The following is a 16,594-nucleotide window of genomic DNA, read 5'->3' as shown; positions in this document are numbered from 1 at the left end:
ACATTTCTAGAAACCCGTAAGAAATATTTATTAATGTTTTTTTAAATTCACTTTTAAAACTAATTTAAACAGATTATAATTCTTGTGACACTGAAAAATGTTAGCAAACTGAAAGCTGCTTATTTATTTGTTTAAAAAATTAATAATAAAAAGGGTTAGATACTTGTGGTAAATTTTTAATAAAAGCGCCAAATTTTGAAGAAATAAATCCCCAGCTCCAAAAATCTTTGCAGATTCCAAAAGAAAAAACATTGACAAGAGCTTCTATAAAATTTTATTAATTAATTTAAAATATTTCATGCGCATTGTCCTGAACATAAAATATAACACAGAAGTAAAAGCGTAGACAAAGCTTAGTGATAAACAAATACCACTTCTGTCGGGTTTTTCAGAAAATTTGTATGTCATAAGATAAGCCACACTAGTGACGTCAGTTATAGGCTATAATTCTGTAAGTGTCGCAAGAATTTAGTTTAATGATATCATATCATTTATTTGTTAAGTCGAATGATTAAATCTACAACACATTCTTGAGAAGTTAATAAATCCTTGACAATTTAGCTAGCAAGGTTCAAAAACTATGATAACTTACACACTCAGATAAAATTGCGATATGTGGCCAAAAATTATAAAACCCTCGCAAAGTTTAAAATTTGGCCATAAACTATCAACAAAATGGGGTACTTACGTTGTGTTTTAAAATGGCCCAATGCGTTCGAATGCAAAACGATTTTATTATTCAGCAACTTAAGATAAAAGAATTTAAATTTCAAAATTCAAGTTTTTTTTAACTTAGACTTGATAGGATTTTGGATTTTTGGAATTCCAAATTCCGCGATTTTTAATCAGCGTGAAATTAAGAAAACTGAAATACGTAATCCTGAAACGACAAAACGGCCTTTCCTTAAATTCCGAAGTTGCAACTCTAGAAATTCAAAATCATGAAATTCTGAATTCTAAATTCTTAAGTCCGGAAAGCCTGAATATTGACACTCTAAAATTACGCAACCTGCGGTTCACAGTAAAGCAATCCTGTGATTCTCGAAATTTAAAATAATAAAATGTGATTCTCGAAATTTAAAATAATAAAATCCTCAAATTTTGAATCTTGCGTGGGAAAAATTTTGAATGCTGAATCTTGAAATCTCAAGTCCTTAAATTATAAATCTTGACGCTTTGAATCCTGAAATTATGGAACCCGAAATACACGGTCGTGAATTTTAAAACTGACTGTTCTGAAATGCAGAATAGTTACTAAAATCCGCAGTTGAAAAATTTACAATCTTGAAACTCCGAATTCTGTAATTCTAGATCCTTAAATCCTGAACATTTGAAAACGTGAAATCATGGAACCTAAAACAATAAATCTGAAATCTTAAAACTTTGAATACTGAAATCCTTAATATTAAAATCCTCAAGTGGTAAACCCTGATATTTTGACTACTGAAATCCTCAATCTAGTACTCTAAAGCCATCAGGATACGATATCCAGTGGCGGCTCCTCAGAGGAGGTAGGGGAGGCTGAGCCCCCTCTGTTTTTTGGAGCTGAGCTTCCTCTAATTTTTTTCGATGAAAGCATTTATATTTTTGTAGACATTTGTTATTTTTCAGAACATTTTGTTGGATTTCATTTACTTTCATCATATATCAGGTTAAAATGTCGAAAAAATATATTTGCGCCCTCACAATCATAATTCACACCACTCCGCGTTTGACTTCAGCGCCAGAGGCTTGCTAGCCGCTAGCCTCCGAACGACGATGCATCTGAATAATGAGACCGTACCCTTGACGCATCGTCAGTCTCTATTGCATTGGCTAAAACGTTGATCGGACTGCCGCTCCAAACCGCTAGCCTCCGGCTAGTTCATCTCTTTTCAGATCAAGTCGTACAGATAACTTTATCTCTTTCTTATTAGTTGGCGCAATCGGGTGTAAGTAGGAAAAACTTTGAGGTGGTTTCGCGAGCTCCCTGTTCAGTGATGGTGGTGTTTAGGCTTTACGTAGGTAAGGGTACAAAAGGGGAGACCAACACCATCACTCCCATTAATGGTATTGACAGTTACAATTAGAAACAAAACAGAGCAGTTCATGAAAATAATTATAATAAAACTAAATAGTTAACGGCTTCGGTTTTAAGAAACAAATTATACTGCTGGAATTGTGTACTTATTATTTATAAGTGATAAATCTTCCGTTTGGGGTAAAACAGGCTATAATAATTTACAAAATTTGTCACGAGCTATAGAAAGGCATGAAAAATCATAGGACCACATATTTTCTTCGATTAAATTAGAAATGCTTGGTAAACAAAACATTGCCAATCATTTAGATTCGGCTCATGAAAGGGAGAACTATTACGAGAAAGTTGGTGAAAATTGGGCAATTTTGAAAAGACTAAGCGATGGACTATAATTTATCTGTCAACGCAAGAGTGTTCTTTTCGTGGACATGACGAAAAAAATTATTCAGATAATAGAAGATATAAAAAGTAGTGCTTTTCAAATTTGAACCTCCTCTGAAGAAAACTTCACGAGCCGCCACTGACGATATCTGAAAAAGCTGAGAGTACGAATCGCGAAATCCACAATGCTGGAATCCTAAAATTGTGAATTCTGAAATCTCGACTTCTAAAATTCTAAGTCTGTACCCTGAATCTTAATAGTTTGATTCCTGAAATTTACAACTCCTAAACGTCCAACTTAAAATCTGTAATGCTCAATTCTGAATTCTAAGAGTAAAATCCAAATTCTGGACTCTCTCCGTTTCACAATTTATTAAAGTAAAGAACATAAGTAAATAATAAATAACTATATATATAAAATATAGTACAGTACACGTAATAATAATCAATTAAACCAAAAATCAACAACGACTTTTTGTATTATGTGTTCCCTAATAGTTCTACCAAACCACGAGCTACATAAACAAAAACTGCTCCAATTCCCTATAAAAAATTTAAGGGGACTCGCTAGACGAGGTGTAACATTTTATGGTTTTTTGTATGAAAAAATGATATTAATATAGATGTATCATGCAGTTTTTTCATATTCTAGACCACAGAGATCAGTTCAATCAATCAAAAAAAATATGGCTGAGAAATATCGTAAAAAAAGCACCATTGTATGTTTTCTTTTCAAGTTTTTTTAGTCATAACCATCAAAGTATCGCTTGAAAATTCGCACATGGACAAAGTATCACTTTTTACAGGCCACAGAATCATTAAATGTTTGTTAGTGGTTTAAATAATGATGTGTTTATTAAAATCAAAATATATCACAAATTAATGGAAAATACGTCGAATAATTTTAATAGGAATATCAGAGGAAAATTAATGATATAAGGTTTCACGTAACGATGTAAATTTACAGTAGACATATTGGTCCTATACAAATTTTATCACCCCGCTTTAACCCCCTTAGGGGATGAATTTCGACAGTGAGTATAGATGTTAAAAGAGAGGCAACCTTATGGACAAGTGCGGGGCTAATGCTCCGTCTTACCCCTCACTTCACTTCATCCACAAACGTAATAGTGGATAGTGGCTCTTCTTCCTTTTTTCTTGTGAACTACTAGTAGTCTGGACGAACACCAACTCATCAGACTTGTGGCCAGTGAGATTACGTTAAAGCAAAATAGCCCATCCCCAAATGAACGGTGGACTGGTGAAGAAAGATTTTTGTCCAATTTTAACCAAATTTCAGCTTTTCTTTAATTATTATTGTTATGGTAAGCACATGTTGACAACATGCCAGTAAATCCCAATTTTTGGAGGATGCCTGGTGTATGCGTTTAAATTCATCCTTTATTTAAATAAAAAAATGAACGGCCATTATAGTAGATATAGTTATTATGATATTTTTATTATTTTATTCAATTTTGACATGTAAACAATAGTAGATTGTTTTATTAGGATTAAAAGTGCCATTTTTTGCGACGAGCAAATTTTGCATTTGCGAGGCGGAGCGAAGCGAAGCCGAGCGGATGCAAAATTGCGAGTCAAAAACTGACTTTTAATCCGAATGAAACATACTACTTTTTCGCCAGCCAAAAAGTAAATCTCAAAAATACAAAATATTGATAACAATAATATCGAGCAGAAATGAATCAATCTGCAAAGTAGTCTGGTATCCACGTCGTCAAGGCTTTTTTTGTTTGCTTACATACCATTGTTTTGTGAAAACGTTTGCAGTGTTAATAATGAATCCTGAAGAAGAGTTACCTCCCGATGTGCTAGAAGAAGCACAAAACGTGGTACTGAACTTGTTACCAACAAAATCGCGCGAAGTGTATGAGTGCGCGTATACCCGCTTCATCAAATGGTGCGAAGGGAAAAAGATTCAAACTTATTCTGAGAACGTCCTATTGGTATATTTTTCCGAATTGGCTACAAAAATGAAGTCATCCACACTGTGGTCGCAGTATTCCATGGTGAAAGCAACTTTAAATATAAAAAATGGCATAGAAATCGGAAAGTATTCAAAATTAAAAGCGTTTATAAAGAAACAAGGCGAAGGATACGTTCCAAAGAAATCAAGGGTTTTAACTAATGAACAAATAGAAGTTTTCTTAGACACGGCTCCGGATTTCAAATTCCTGATGATGAAAGTATGTTTATAACCTAATGAAGAGCTTATATTTATTTTACGAATTTTTTTCAGATTGTTGTAATCTTTGGCGTTAGCGGAGCTTGTCGGTGTCACGAACTATTACAAATAAAAACTGAAGATATTGAAAATATTAAAGCAGGTTTATTGGTAAAAATTCCTGATACCAAAACGAAAAAACCCAGATCATTTACGGTTATGGGGGAAAAGTATTTGAAATTTTACGAAAAGTATGTTGCGCTTCGTCCAAAAATGTTTAATGAAGGTCGGTTTTTTATTAAATATGTCGACGGAATGTGCCATCGACAAGTAGTTGGCATTCATAAAATTAGTGGTGTACCCCAAGAAGTAGCCAAATATTTAAAGCTAGAAAACTTTAAAGAATACAGCGGACATTGCCTACGTCGGACTTCTGCCACGCTTTTTGTGGATTCTGGCGGTGATATTACGTCCCTCAAGAGGCACGGTGGGTGGAAATCTGACAGTGTAGCCGAAGGTTACATAGAAGAGTCTCTTAAACACAAAAAAGATGTAGCAAAAAAAATTTTTCGTTTGGAAGAACCAGGTACAAGTAGTGAAACCACAAGTAAAATACATGAAGACGCAACGAATAGGAATGTGAGCGAAGTAAACCTAGAAGAATCAGGTACAAGTAGTGGAACTACGAATAGAATGATCACACGTGAAGACGGAATAAGTAGGAATGTGGGAGCAGTAAACCTGAATTTTGACACTGTGACCAACCAGACAGCAGGAGCGGTAGAAGTGTTAGCGCAAAATATTATTACTGACCGCATGAAAAATGATAATAGTGACGGAAAATCTTTAATCCAAATCAATCGCAGTTGTTCTTATTGTACATTCAATATTAATTTTAAAATTTAAATAATTAATAACAATGTAAGTTAATAATAAAATTGGAAAATATTAATAGCATTTCATTCTCAAAATAAAACAATTGAAAACTTTTTAAGGCTAGGATTAAAAAAAAAAATTAATGCTAGGATTAAAAAGGCAAAAATGACGTTGTTACTTTAGTAACGCAACTTTTTTTTACTCTCACAAAAACGTCAAGTTTTCCGTCCAAAATTGACGTTAAAAGTGACATCTTTTAAGACGGCTGGCGAAAAACGTTTATTTTGCCGTCAGTAGGCCACTAAAGCTTTGGTTTATCCGGTAGCACCATAAAATTTTTAAACCGCTAGCGAAATAAAATTTTTATTTTGCTGTTTTAAAACCATGGTTACCATTTCTGTAATTTCTCCAGTGTCTTGCTGCTCTTTCCATCTGAGGAATTTTTGATACACTTTCTGATCTGGTCTTTTCTGGGAGCAAGTTTTGTCGTTAGAATCTTGCATGATTTTGCAATTTTTCGATAATTTTAGTTTGTTTAAAATAAACAAACACCGTCGCCAGAGTCACATACTACACACACACACCTGATATTGTACACTAAATTCTACGTATATAAAACTTTTATTCAATTTTGACATGTAAACAAACGTTTATTTTGCCGTCAGTAGGCCACTAAAGCTTTGGTTTATCCGGTAGCGCCATAAAATTTTTAAACCGCTAGCGAAATAAAATTTTTATTTTGCTGTTTTAAAACCATGGTTACCATTTCTGTAATTTCTCCAATGCCTTGCTGCTCTTTCCATCTAAGGAACTTTTGATACATTTTCTGATTTGCTCTTTTTTGGGAGCAAGTTTTGCCGTTGGAATCTTGCATGATTTTGCAATTTTTCGATAATTTTAGTTTGTTTAAAATAAACAATCACCGTCGCCAGAGTTACATACTACACACACACACCTGATATTGTAACCTAAATTCTACGCATATAAAACTTTTATTTGGTCGCTGTCAATTCTGACGTTTCTCGAATGTGAACTTTGAATCACCAATTTTTTCACAATTTGGGACTTGGGGTTGTCAAAATTGAATAAAAGTTTGTATTACACTCGCGGTTAAAATGAATGTGTAACTCGCGGTCTTAAGGCGCTTGCGGCATACGCCGCTCTCGCCTTAAACTGACCGCTCATTAAACATTCACTTTAACCGCTTGTATAATAAATAACTATTATTTGGTCGCTGTCAATTCTGACGTTTCTCGAGTCTGAACTTTGAATCACCAAATTTTTCACAATTTGGGACTTGGGGTTGTCAAAATTGAATGAAATTTTGTATTACACTCGCGGTTAAAATGAATGTGTAACTCGCGGTCTTAAGGCGCTCGCGGCATACGCCGCTCTCGCCTTAAACTGACGGCTCATTAAACATTCACTTTAACCGCTTGTATAATAAATAACTATTTCAGTTTTTCGACCGTTTTATATTTCGATTTCTCAATTTTTCAACTTCTCGATATTGTAATTTTTCATTTTTAAAATTCTAGATTTTTCGATTTCTCGAGTTCTCAGTTGTTCTATATTTTAATTTTTTTATTTTCCCAATTTTTAAATTTTTGATTTTTCAATTTTTGAGATCCCGAATTATCAATTTTTCCATTTTTAACTTTTCGATTTGTCGATTTTGGCCTATTTCGGTTTCTCAATTTTTCAATTTTTCGACTTGTCGATTTTTCGACTCCTTGATTTCTCCATCTTTTGATTTTTCGATTTCTCGGTGTCTCAGTTTTTGAATTTTTCGATGTTTCGATTTGTTGGTTTTTGATTTTTACTTTTCGACTTTTCGGTTTTTCTGTGTTTAGATTTTTATATTATTCGATTTTTCAGTTTTCCAATTTTTTTTAGTTTTCGAGTTTTGATTTCTCGATGTGTTGAGTTTTTAGTTTTTCGATTTTTATATTTTAGATTTTTCAATTTTTATTTTTTTTATTTTTTGATTTTTAGATTTCTCCATTTTTCAATTTTACGATATTTTAATTTTTCAATGTTTTAAATTTTAGACTTTTCGATTTTTCAGTTCTTCAATATTTTTTAATTTTTCAATTTTTGACGTTTCAGAATTTTCAGATTTCTGATTCCTCAATTAATCTACTTTTTTCGACTTTGCTTTTTGAATTTTTGATTTCTCAATTTTTCAATTCTTTAACTTCCTAATTTTTGAATATTTTTTTTCAGTTCTTCTATCTCAATTTTTCAATTTTTAGAATTTTTAAATTTTTGATTTTCCATTTTTTTTATTTTTCTATTTTCCATTTTTTTTTATTTTTCGATTTTCCGTTTTTTTTAATTTTTAGATTTTCCATTTTTTTTGTGGGTATCGTTGGTGATTTTTAGAAAAAGCGACGGTTACGGTTTTCAGATTTTATTTAGTTCTTTTTACTGTTTGAGTTTGCCCAGGGAGAAGAAGATCGAAGGGTGTTTGAATGGTCGACAGGTAGGCTCAGTTTCAAATAGGTGGTAGTAGGTAAAGAAAGAGTTTAGAAAATTCTAGAAACGGAAAGAGAAAGTATGTAGGAGCGTAGGGCAGGTAGACGAAAGATAGGACGTATTTACATTTGTACAAAGATTATGAATGCGCTCTGGTAGAACACCTGATTTTGTGGGAACGGTTGTTCCTACATTTTAATTTTTCGATTTTCCACTTTTTTTTAATTTTTCAATTTTCCAATATTTCGTTTCTTCAATTTTTCAAATTTTTGATATTGTGTTTTCTCGGTTTTTAAATTTTTCGACATTTTAATTTTTCAGTTTTTAAAGTTTTAGGTTTTTAGATTAGTGAGATATCTCGACTTTTCGATTTTTCAGTTCCATGATTTTTCAATTTGTCGAATTTTTAAATTTTAGATTTTTTGTTTTCTTTAATGTTTTGAGTTCTCGATCATTCGATTTTTTGAGTTTTCAGGCTTAGATTTTTGTTGTTGTTCAATTCTTAGATTTTTAAAATTTTTATTTTTTAAATTTTCCTATTTATCAGCTTACTGGGATTTCAATGTTTTGATTTTTTGATTGTTCAATTTCTCGATTTTTGAATTTTTAGTTTTTGATACGATTTTTTTTTCAAAAATTTTCAGTTTTTCAATTTATTAACTTTACGATACTTCAGTTTTGGTCGATTTCGATTTCTCAATTTTTCGACATATTACTGTTGGGATTTTTCAATTTATCGATTCTTCAATTTTCCTTCCATTTTTCAGTTTTTCAATATTTCAGTTCTGGGATTTTGCAATGTTTCGGTTCTTCAATTTTTCCATTTTTTGATGTTTCGATTTCTCGGTTTTTCAATTTTTCGATAGGTATTTTAATTTTTCAATTTTTAAGTTCTAGATTTTCCGTTAATTTTTTTGTTTTCCTTGATGTTTTGATTTTTCGATTATTCGATTCGATTATTCAAGTTCTCGGTTTAGATTTTTTGGTATTCCAATTCTTCGATTTTTAAATGGTTTAATTTTTAGATTGTTCAATTTCTCGATTTACAGATTTTTCAATTTTTCGGTTTACGGATTTTTTTCATTTAAAATGTTTCAATTGTTCAATTTTGGTGTAATTTGAAAACGGTATTAATAATACATTTAGGCGAATAAACTAATAGACGGGCTTGATAAGCCATTGTTTGCTCTACAGTGTCTAAATTGTGTTTGAATAATATAATAATTATCTCGAATATTAAAATTAATATGTCAAAAGAATACGAGAAATGATTATTCTGTGCTGAAGGTATGTTGTGGGCCGCCTGTCATAAATTATCATTATTCTGCATTATCGGCTTAGGATGTTTTTATGACCCACGTCCGGTAGTCGTCTATCCCAGCGCGTCAGGTAGATTTAAAGAAGAATTGCTGGTTGCGTTTAAGGCAACAAATGGCGCCCAATTCAAACTTGTCTCTCGTCTAGCGTTCCCCCTTAAGCAGTGTGTATTGCTGAAAATTTGGCAGAAAAAAATATTGGCTTTCACAAATTGCGCCGTGTTAAAACAAAAATTTGTGAAGCAAGTAGATATGTTGCAAATCGTACTCTATAAAGTTGTTTTATAAATGTTAACAGTTGCATTTTTAATTCGTCATTCAATAATAAAGTTATGCTAGTTTGAAACTTGCGCAGATTTTTGGTCCCCACACCCTTATTTGATTCGAGTCGCAAAGTGTCAGTAATTTTCCGCGCCGTCCGACTTGTTAAATTTCAAACTAAAACGGCTGCAAGAGCGATTCACTTACAGTAGTTGTGTTGTACAAGCTCAGACAACAACCCGTAAAATGGTATTAGTAACAACCATTGAAGGTTAGAGGGCTTTTGTCGCATTTTGGGGCGCCATCTGACCGCCAATATTAACTCACTGGTACGCATAAGGATACGGGGTTGCCGGTCTTTTAAATACATAGTCACTGATTTCGAGAAATTTGTTCTTAAACGCTGCGTCCAGTATAAAATGAACATTCTCTCCAAATTTCAATTTTCTAGCCTTAGCGTTTTGGGCTGGGCGTTGATAGGTCAGACGGGACTTTGTCTTTTATAATAAGTAATCTATGTATAAAGATTATTGGTTTTTCTAACGCTGCAAAAGATACAAAAATACATCTATTGATAAAGTTGAAGCTGTAAGCGGGAATTTTTAACTATTAAATAACAAAATTTGTCATTGCGAAATCAATTAATTGTAGATAAGATTTTATCAATTTATTAAGATCAATAAATAATTTAAGAGCCTTTTGTTAATTCCACTCTCAAAAAATGAGTAACTGTTTTAATGTACATCCACTGCGACAATGTCTTATTTTTTAAAAATGTAGCTCATTTTCCTAGCTGCAAACCTTCTTGTCCTGCTCTATAAGAATATGTTTACAAAGTATGAATTTGTCACAAAATGTTTCTTAAATTAAAAGCAAAAATATTGAGTAACATCTTTTTATTTATTTTATGAAATCAGGGACATGTGACTCCTGTTTAAGCTGATGGAGCTTATTTTCCTAGTTACAAACCCTCTTGTCATTTGAAAATATAATATTACAAATCTGTATCAGCAAACGTAGTGAGCGGAATTATGCATGTGTGATCGACTACATTACCAATTTTTTTATTTTTCTAATACGGTTTCAAAGCGTTGCTGCTTTTTTGGAGACAAATATAAATTTTAATTACGGGCACCAAAACAGTTTGCGCGACGTTCTGTGCTCCTTTCAGTTTCCTCGTTTCTTGTACAGGTGTTTCCAAACAGTTTTTGCATTCCACGAGCTACATCATCAAAAACTGCCTCAACTCCCTTCAAACTAAATTAGTTAATTTCATTTAACATGATGTTACTCCAACAACCTCCTGATCTTGTTTTGTTGAACATTCGTGGTACGAAGCGCCTATATCTACTTGTGGCATATTGGTAGGCTTCGTTTATAGTGACCTAGCATTTTTTTTATTTTCAATAAATAAATAAACAAAGTGAAAGCGATATACATATTTGTCTATTTTCTGTTAAATTCATTTTGTTTCCTAACACACATAAGACCATCGGACTTTCGACATATTTTTAATTCGGCAAACCATTTTTTTTTGTACCCTTTTAAATGTTTGGTGTGAAGTGACTATGTTTTTAAAGTATTCTTAACCGGAAGGATCCAATATCTTAAATGTCATGGTTATTATGGTTTTTATACTTGTAATTTGACGGTGATAATATCTATGACAAGTTCATAAACGAAAGAAGAACACCCCAAAGTTGGTGTAGTGTTATTCCGGAAAGACTTTTGTACGTAAAAAGTAATAGTACTAGCTTTTCCCACACCTAGAAATATAAAAAATGTATATATGGTTAATTCTAATGTTAATATAGATTGTATGCTTAAGATACCTCTGATCACCCAAAAAAATTACTTTACGATTGATGGTTTCCATTTTAAACAAATTAAAATTAAAGTAAAAAAACCAACACTTCACTTTGAGTCTAGCGATTAAATGAGCAAACTTGTCTTTGTGAAAAGAAAGATAGATGAGATTTTAAGATTAAGTTATTCACAATCTACAGTTTGATTTTTCCAATTCTCTTAAATATACGTAGGTATATACTATGGTGGAACGAAACAGTAACTTCACGACGAACATTTATATTTATTTGTTCCTATATTGACAATATTGAGTGCTCGTCTTGGCGCAAAATTTAATTTTTAAATCGGGACACCATAACATTTTAATGTAACAAGACTGCTGACACAATTTGGTTCCAAACCAGGATAATTTTTTGCGTTACCAACTACATTTGCTCCACTCGTACAGCAATGGATGACGATACTATGTATTTCTAGGGGCTATACATAAAAATTATACAAAAGTCAACAATTACATTGTGACTTATCAGGACCACCAGGGGTTGGAACTGCATTGTTCCGTGTGGAAGGGCCAAGTCTTAGGTTCGTTAATAATATATTTTCTGTGTTGGCTCCTGATCGTACCTCACTAGAACCAGTTATGTTCTCAAGTAGACTTATCATACGACTAGCTACATCATCAAACACTTCTCTAATTCCCTTTAAAATAAAAAACTTAGTTTTACTAGCTTTACACTTCTTAAGCACTACTTACCCTACCTTTCTTCGCTGAACATTCGTAATAAGAAGCACCTATACTTTCAGCGTAGTACTGGGCTTGCTTTTTTGTGACCTAATATTTTTTTTTGTTATTCGTAAATAATATCAAGAAAACTAGTACATACATACTTGTCTTTGTTCTTCTAAATCAGTTTTGTTTCCTATCACACATAAGACCATCGGAGAAATATTATCTTTCAATTCTGCAAACCATCTCTGCATTTTTTCAAAACTTGGCTGTGAAATGATCTCAAAAACCAATAAGGCGACCTTGGCATCGCGGTAATACTGAGGAATTATGGAGTGGTAGCGTTCTTGATCGGCGGTATCCCATATCTTAAATGTTAAAGTTTATTTTTTAAAGGAAGTAGAATTGTGTAGAATTTTTACGTGTAATTTGAGAGTCCAATCAACGATGTCATGTATGACATGTTTACAAGTGTAGAGATCACACCCCACGGTTACGTCCACGTTATCCTTCAAAGAATTTTCAACATAACGCTTTATAATACAGGTTTTTCCAACACCTAAAAAAATAAAATAAATATATATACAGATGTCTCAGAGGAAACTCCGCAACCTTATCTCCTTAGAACGGATAGATATCTTGTAATCCTCTAAACGCCATTGTTTTTAGCTTGAAAGGGGAATGTTAATTTAGTATATTGCAAATATGACGCTCAGACGGTGTTGACGTCACGGTGCAAACCTTTTTAAATTACAACGTATGTGTTTTTTTATAGATTGTCATTTCACCGACGTCAAAACGGGAAAGAAATCTAGATATAGGGAACGGTAAAAGTGTACCGTGCCTGTGGGTACCACTACCCCCTGGTTACTAGTGGTTGATTTTAATTACGTAGTTGCTAACATTTCTTATTAATTCAAGTCAATAGATTATATCACGGGCGTACAGCCTAAGATCAGGAAACTTCAAGTTTAAAATGGCCTTTAAAAAAAACTGCCGATGTGTTATGTACGGAAATTTGTGGACAACCTACGTCTAAAATGTCATAGAAATAAGTCTGTTACTAACGAAGTTATTACGTTTTGTAAATTGTAACCTGGCAAGCGAAAAAGGTGAGGACTTGACTTAATAGCTTGTAGATAAATATAGATTGCATGTTTATATTACCTGAAGGCCCCAAAACAATCACTTTAATAGGGTTAGTTTCCATTTTAAATAACCAACACTGTACTTAAACTATTGAGACTTAATGAATAAACTTGTTATTGTAAAATCAGTTATATACAGATTACAGTAGAGGCTTTATTAAGATAATAAAGTATCCACAATCTCTAATTTATCAATACCGTCAAAGATAGATATCGTTGAGATTTGTTCTATAAACCAAGTAGCCCATTTCCAGCAGCTCGTCCTACTTCTGGTTGACTACATTAGCGAAATGATTTTTTAATGCGGTTGAGCATCGGGCGTTGCTACTTTTCTTGGCGCGAAATTAAGTTTTAAATTGGGACACCACAACACCTTGGTCTAACCGCACTGCCATGTACTGTTCTCCTTATACTTAAATTTACAGTTTCCTCGTTTCTTGTACAGTTGTTCCCAAACAGTCTTTGCAATGCACGAGCTAGACTAACAAAAATTACCTCAACTCCCTTTAAATTAAATAACTTAGTAGTTTAATTTAGTATGATACTGTCCAAACATTACCTGATCTTGCATTGCTGAACATTCATGATACGAAGCGCCTATACTTCTGGCATATTGATAGGCTTCATCTCTAGTTACCTAACATTTTTTTTAATTTAATAAATAAAACAAAACGAAAGCAATACATACTTGCCTATTTTCTCTTAAATCAATTTTGTTTCCTACCACACATAAAACCATCCGACTTTCAACAATTGTTTTTAATTCAGCAACCCATTCTTGTACGCTTTCAAAAGTCTGCTGTGACGTGACGTCAGAAACGATTATGGCGGCGTTTGTTCAACGGTAAAACATGGAGACCACGGATCTATAGCGTTCTTGACCGGCAGTATCCCATATCTTAAATGTTATGTTTTTTTTTTGGTTAAATATTGTAAAATGTATCTACCTGTAATTTGATGGGGAAGTTATCTACGACAAGTCTGTGAACGAATAAAGAACCCCCCACGGTTGGTGTTGTGTTATTCAGGTAAGATTTTTGAACATAACGAGTAATAATACTGGTTTTTCCCACACCTAAAATTATAAAATAAATAATATTATATACAGTTAATCTTAATATCAGTAACATATATTGTGTGTTTAGAATACCTTGATTCCCTAAAACAATTACTTTATGGCTGATTGTCTGCATCTTAAACAATTAAAATTAAAGTAAGGAAACCAACACTTCACTATCGATAAAATGTGAAGATTGTGAAAGAAAAATGTATAGATAAGATTTTATGTATTAAGATTAAAAGTTATTCACAATCTAGAGTTTGGTTTTCCAGTGTTGTTAAAAGTACATGTACATCATACATATTGATAAAGTTACAAACTGTGACACCACACTACTTGTTTTTCTTTCTATGCATTTTATTGTACTTAAATTGCTCATTATAACTCAGTAACAAGTCTCTGAATAATGTAATACTAATAACCTACAATAATCAAATGTATATAATTTTTAATGGGACAAGTAGAGAACAGTGAGTGGAAGACTTAGAAATATAAATACCTATTTGTATCTCTGTTCCTTTGACAAGGGGGAATGAGAATGGGAAAGTATGAAATTTTGATAATGTTTTCAATATTTACAATCTCATAACTTTGCTGTGGCAAGTTCGGCTTTTTCCGAAGCATTAGTGTTTAAAATATTGTGTCAACCGATAATGAATTTTGTGCATTTATTATAAGTAGCATTAACATTTCTAAAAACCAGTAAGAAATATTTATTAATGTTTCATAAAATTCGCTTTTAAAACTAATTTAAACAGATTATTATTCTTGTGACACTGAAAAATTTTGGCAAACTGAAAGCTACTTATTTATTTGTTTAAAAAATTAATAATAAAAAATGTAAGATACTTGAGGTAATTTTTTAATAAAAGCGCCAAATTTTGAAGAAATAAATCCCGAGCTCCAAAAATCATTGCAGATTCCAAAAAAAAAAAACATTGAAAAAAGCTTATATAAAATTTTATTAATTAAGTTAAAATATGTCATGCGCATTGTCCTGAACTAAAAATATAACACAGAAGTAAAAGCGTACACAAAGCTTAGTGATCAACAAATATCATTTATGTCGCGTTTTTAAAAAAATTTGTATGTCATAAGATAAGCCACACTAGTGACGTCAGTTATGGGCTACAATTCTCTAAGTGTCGCAAGAATTTAGTTTAATAATATCATATCATTTATTTGTTAAGTCGAATGATTAAATCTACAACACATTTTTGAGAAGTTAATAAATCCTTGACAATTTAGCCAAGGTTCAAAAACTATGATAACTCACACACTCCGATAAAATTGCGATATGTGGCCAAAAATTATAAAACCTTCGCAAAGTTTAAAATTTGGCCGTAAACTGTCAACAAAATAGAGCACCTACGTTGTGTTTTAAAATGGCCCAATGCGTTCGAATGCAAAACGATTTTATTGTTCAGCAACTTAAGATAAAAGAATTTAAATTTCAGAATTCAAGTTTTTTTTAACTTAAACTAGATAAGATTTTAGATTTTTGGAAATCGAAATTTCGCGATTTTTAATCAACTCTAAACGTGAAATTAGGAAAACTGAAATACGTAGTCCTGAGACGCCAAAACTGCTATTCCTTAAATCCCCAAATTGTAACTCTAGAAATTCAAAATCATGAAATTCTGAATCCTAAATTCTTAAGTCCGGAAAGCCTGAATATTTACACTCTAAAATTACGCAACCTGCGGTTCACAGTAAAGCAATCCTGTGATTCTCGAAATTAAAAAAAATAAAATCCTCAAATTTTGAATCTTGCGTGGGAAAAATTTTGAATGCTGAATCGTGAAATCTCAAGTGAATCCTGAAATTATGGCACCAGAAATACACGGTCATGAATTTTAAAACTGACTGTTCTGAAATGCAGAATAGTTACTAAAATCCGCAGTTGAAAAATTTACAATTTTGAAACTATGAATTCTGTAATTCTAAATCCTGAACATTTGAAAACCTGAAATCACGAAACCTAAAACAATAAATCTGAAATCTTAAAACTGTAAATACTGAAATCCTCAATCTAGTAATCCAAAGCCATCAGGATACGATATCTGAAAAAGCTGAGAGTACGAATCGCGAAATCCACAATGCTGGAATCCTAAAATTGTGAATTCTGAAATCTCGACTTCTAAAATTCTAAGTCTGTACCCTGAATCTTAAAAGTTTGATTGCTAAAATTTACAACTCCTAAACGTCCATCTTAAAATCTGTAATGCTCAATTCTGAATTCTAAGAGTAAAATCCGAATTCTGGACTCTCTCCGTTTCACAATTTATTAAATTAAAGAACCTAAGTAAATAATAAATAACTATATATATAAAATATAG

General features: G+C 32.2%; 3 protein-coding genes and 2 pseudogenes across 4 annotated transcripts in view; 1 reads left to right on the top strand and 4 right to left on the bottom strand.

Annotated features, from left to right (window-relative positions):
- LOC135123907 (uncharacterized) overlaps positions 1-11,390 on the bottom strand; it is a 40,535-nt pseudogene extending 29,145 nt beyond the window's left edge.
- LOC135124408 (uncharacterized) overlaps positions 1-16,594 on the bottom strand; it is a 66,324-nt gene that overhangs the window by 31,796 nt on the left and 17,934 nt on the right. The window lies entirely within an intron of this gene.
- On the top strand, positions 3,899-5,535 carry LOC135124070 (uncharacterized). The gene is made up of 2 exons (XM_064048931.1): positions 3,899-4,605; positions 4,659-5,535. The coding sequence occupies exons 1-2, from the start codon at positions 4,198-4,200 to the stop codon at positions 5,487-5,489; spliced, it is 1,239 nt and encodes a 412-aa protein (XP_063905001.1). The 5' UTR covers positions 3,899-4,197; the 3' UTR covers positions 5,490-5,535.
- LOC135124405 (uncharacterized) lies at positions 11,674-13,265 on the bottom strand. The gene is made up of 5 exons (XM_064049453.1): positions 13,215-13,265; positions 12,470-12,606; positions 12,209-12,415; positions 12,075-12,152; positions 11,674-12,019 (listed from the first exon to the last, which is right to left on the bottom strand). Exons 1-5 carry the CDS (start codon positions 13,255-13,257, stop codon positions 11,825-11,827), a joined length of 660 nt encoding a protein of 219 aa, XP_063905523.1. The 5' UTR covers positions 13,258-13,265; the 3' UTR covers positions 11,674-11,824.
- Positions 13,547-14,388, bottom strand: LOC135124069 (ras-related protein Rab-21-like; annotated as a pseudogene).

Source organism: Zophobas morio, unplaced genomic scaffold (genome assembly GCF_036711695.1).
Source record: "Zophobas morio isolate AGI-343-1 ecotype UQ-CSIRO unplaced genomic scaffold, CSIRO_AGI_Zmor_V1 ptg000007l, whole genome shotgun sequence".
In the NCBI taxonomy this organism is placed as follows: Eukaryota; Metazoa; Arthropoda; class Insecta; order Coleoptera; family Tenebrionidae; genus Zophobas; species Zophobas morio.
The sequence above is the reverse complement of the archived record's forward strand: the minus strand, read 5'-3'. Positions and strand labels throughout refer to the sequence as shown.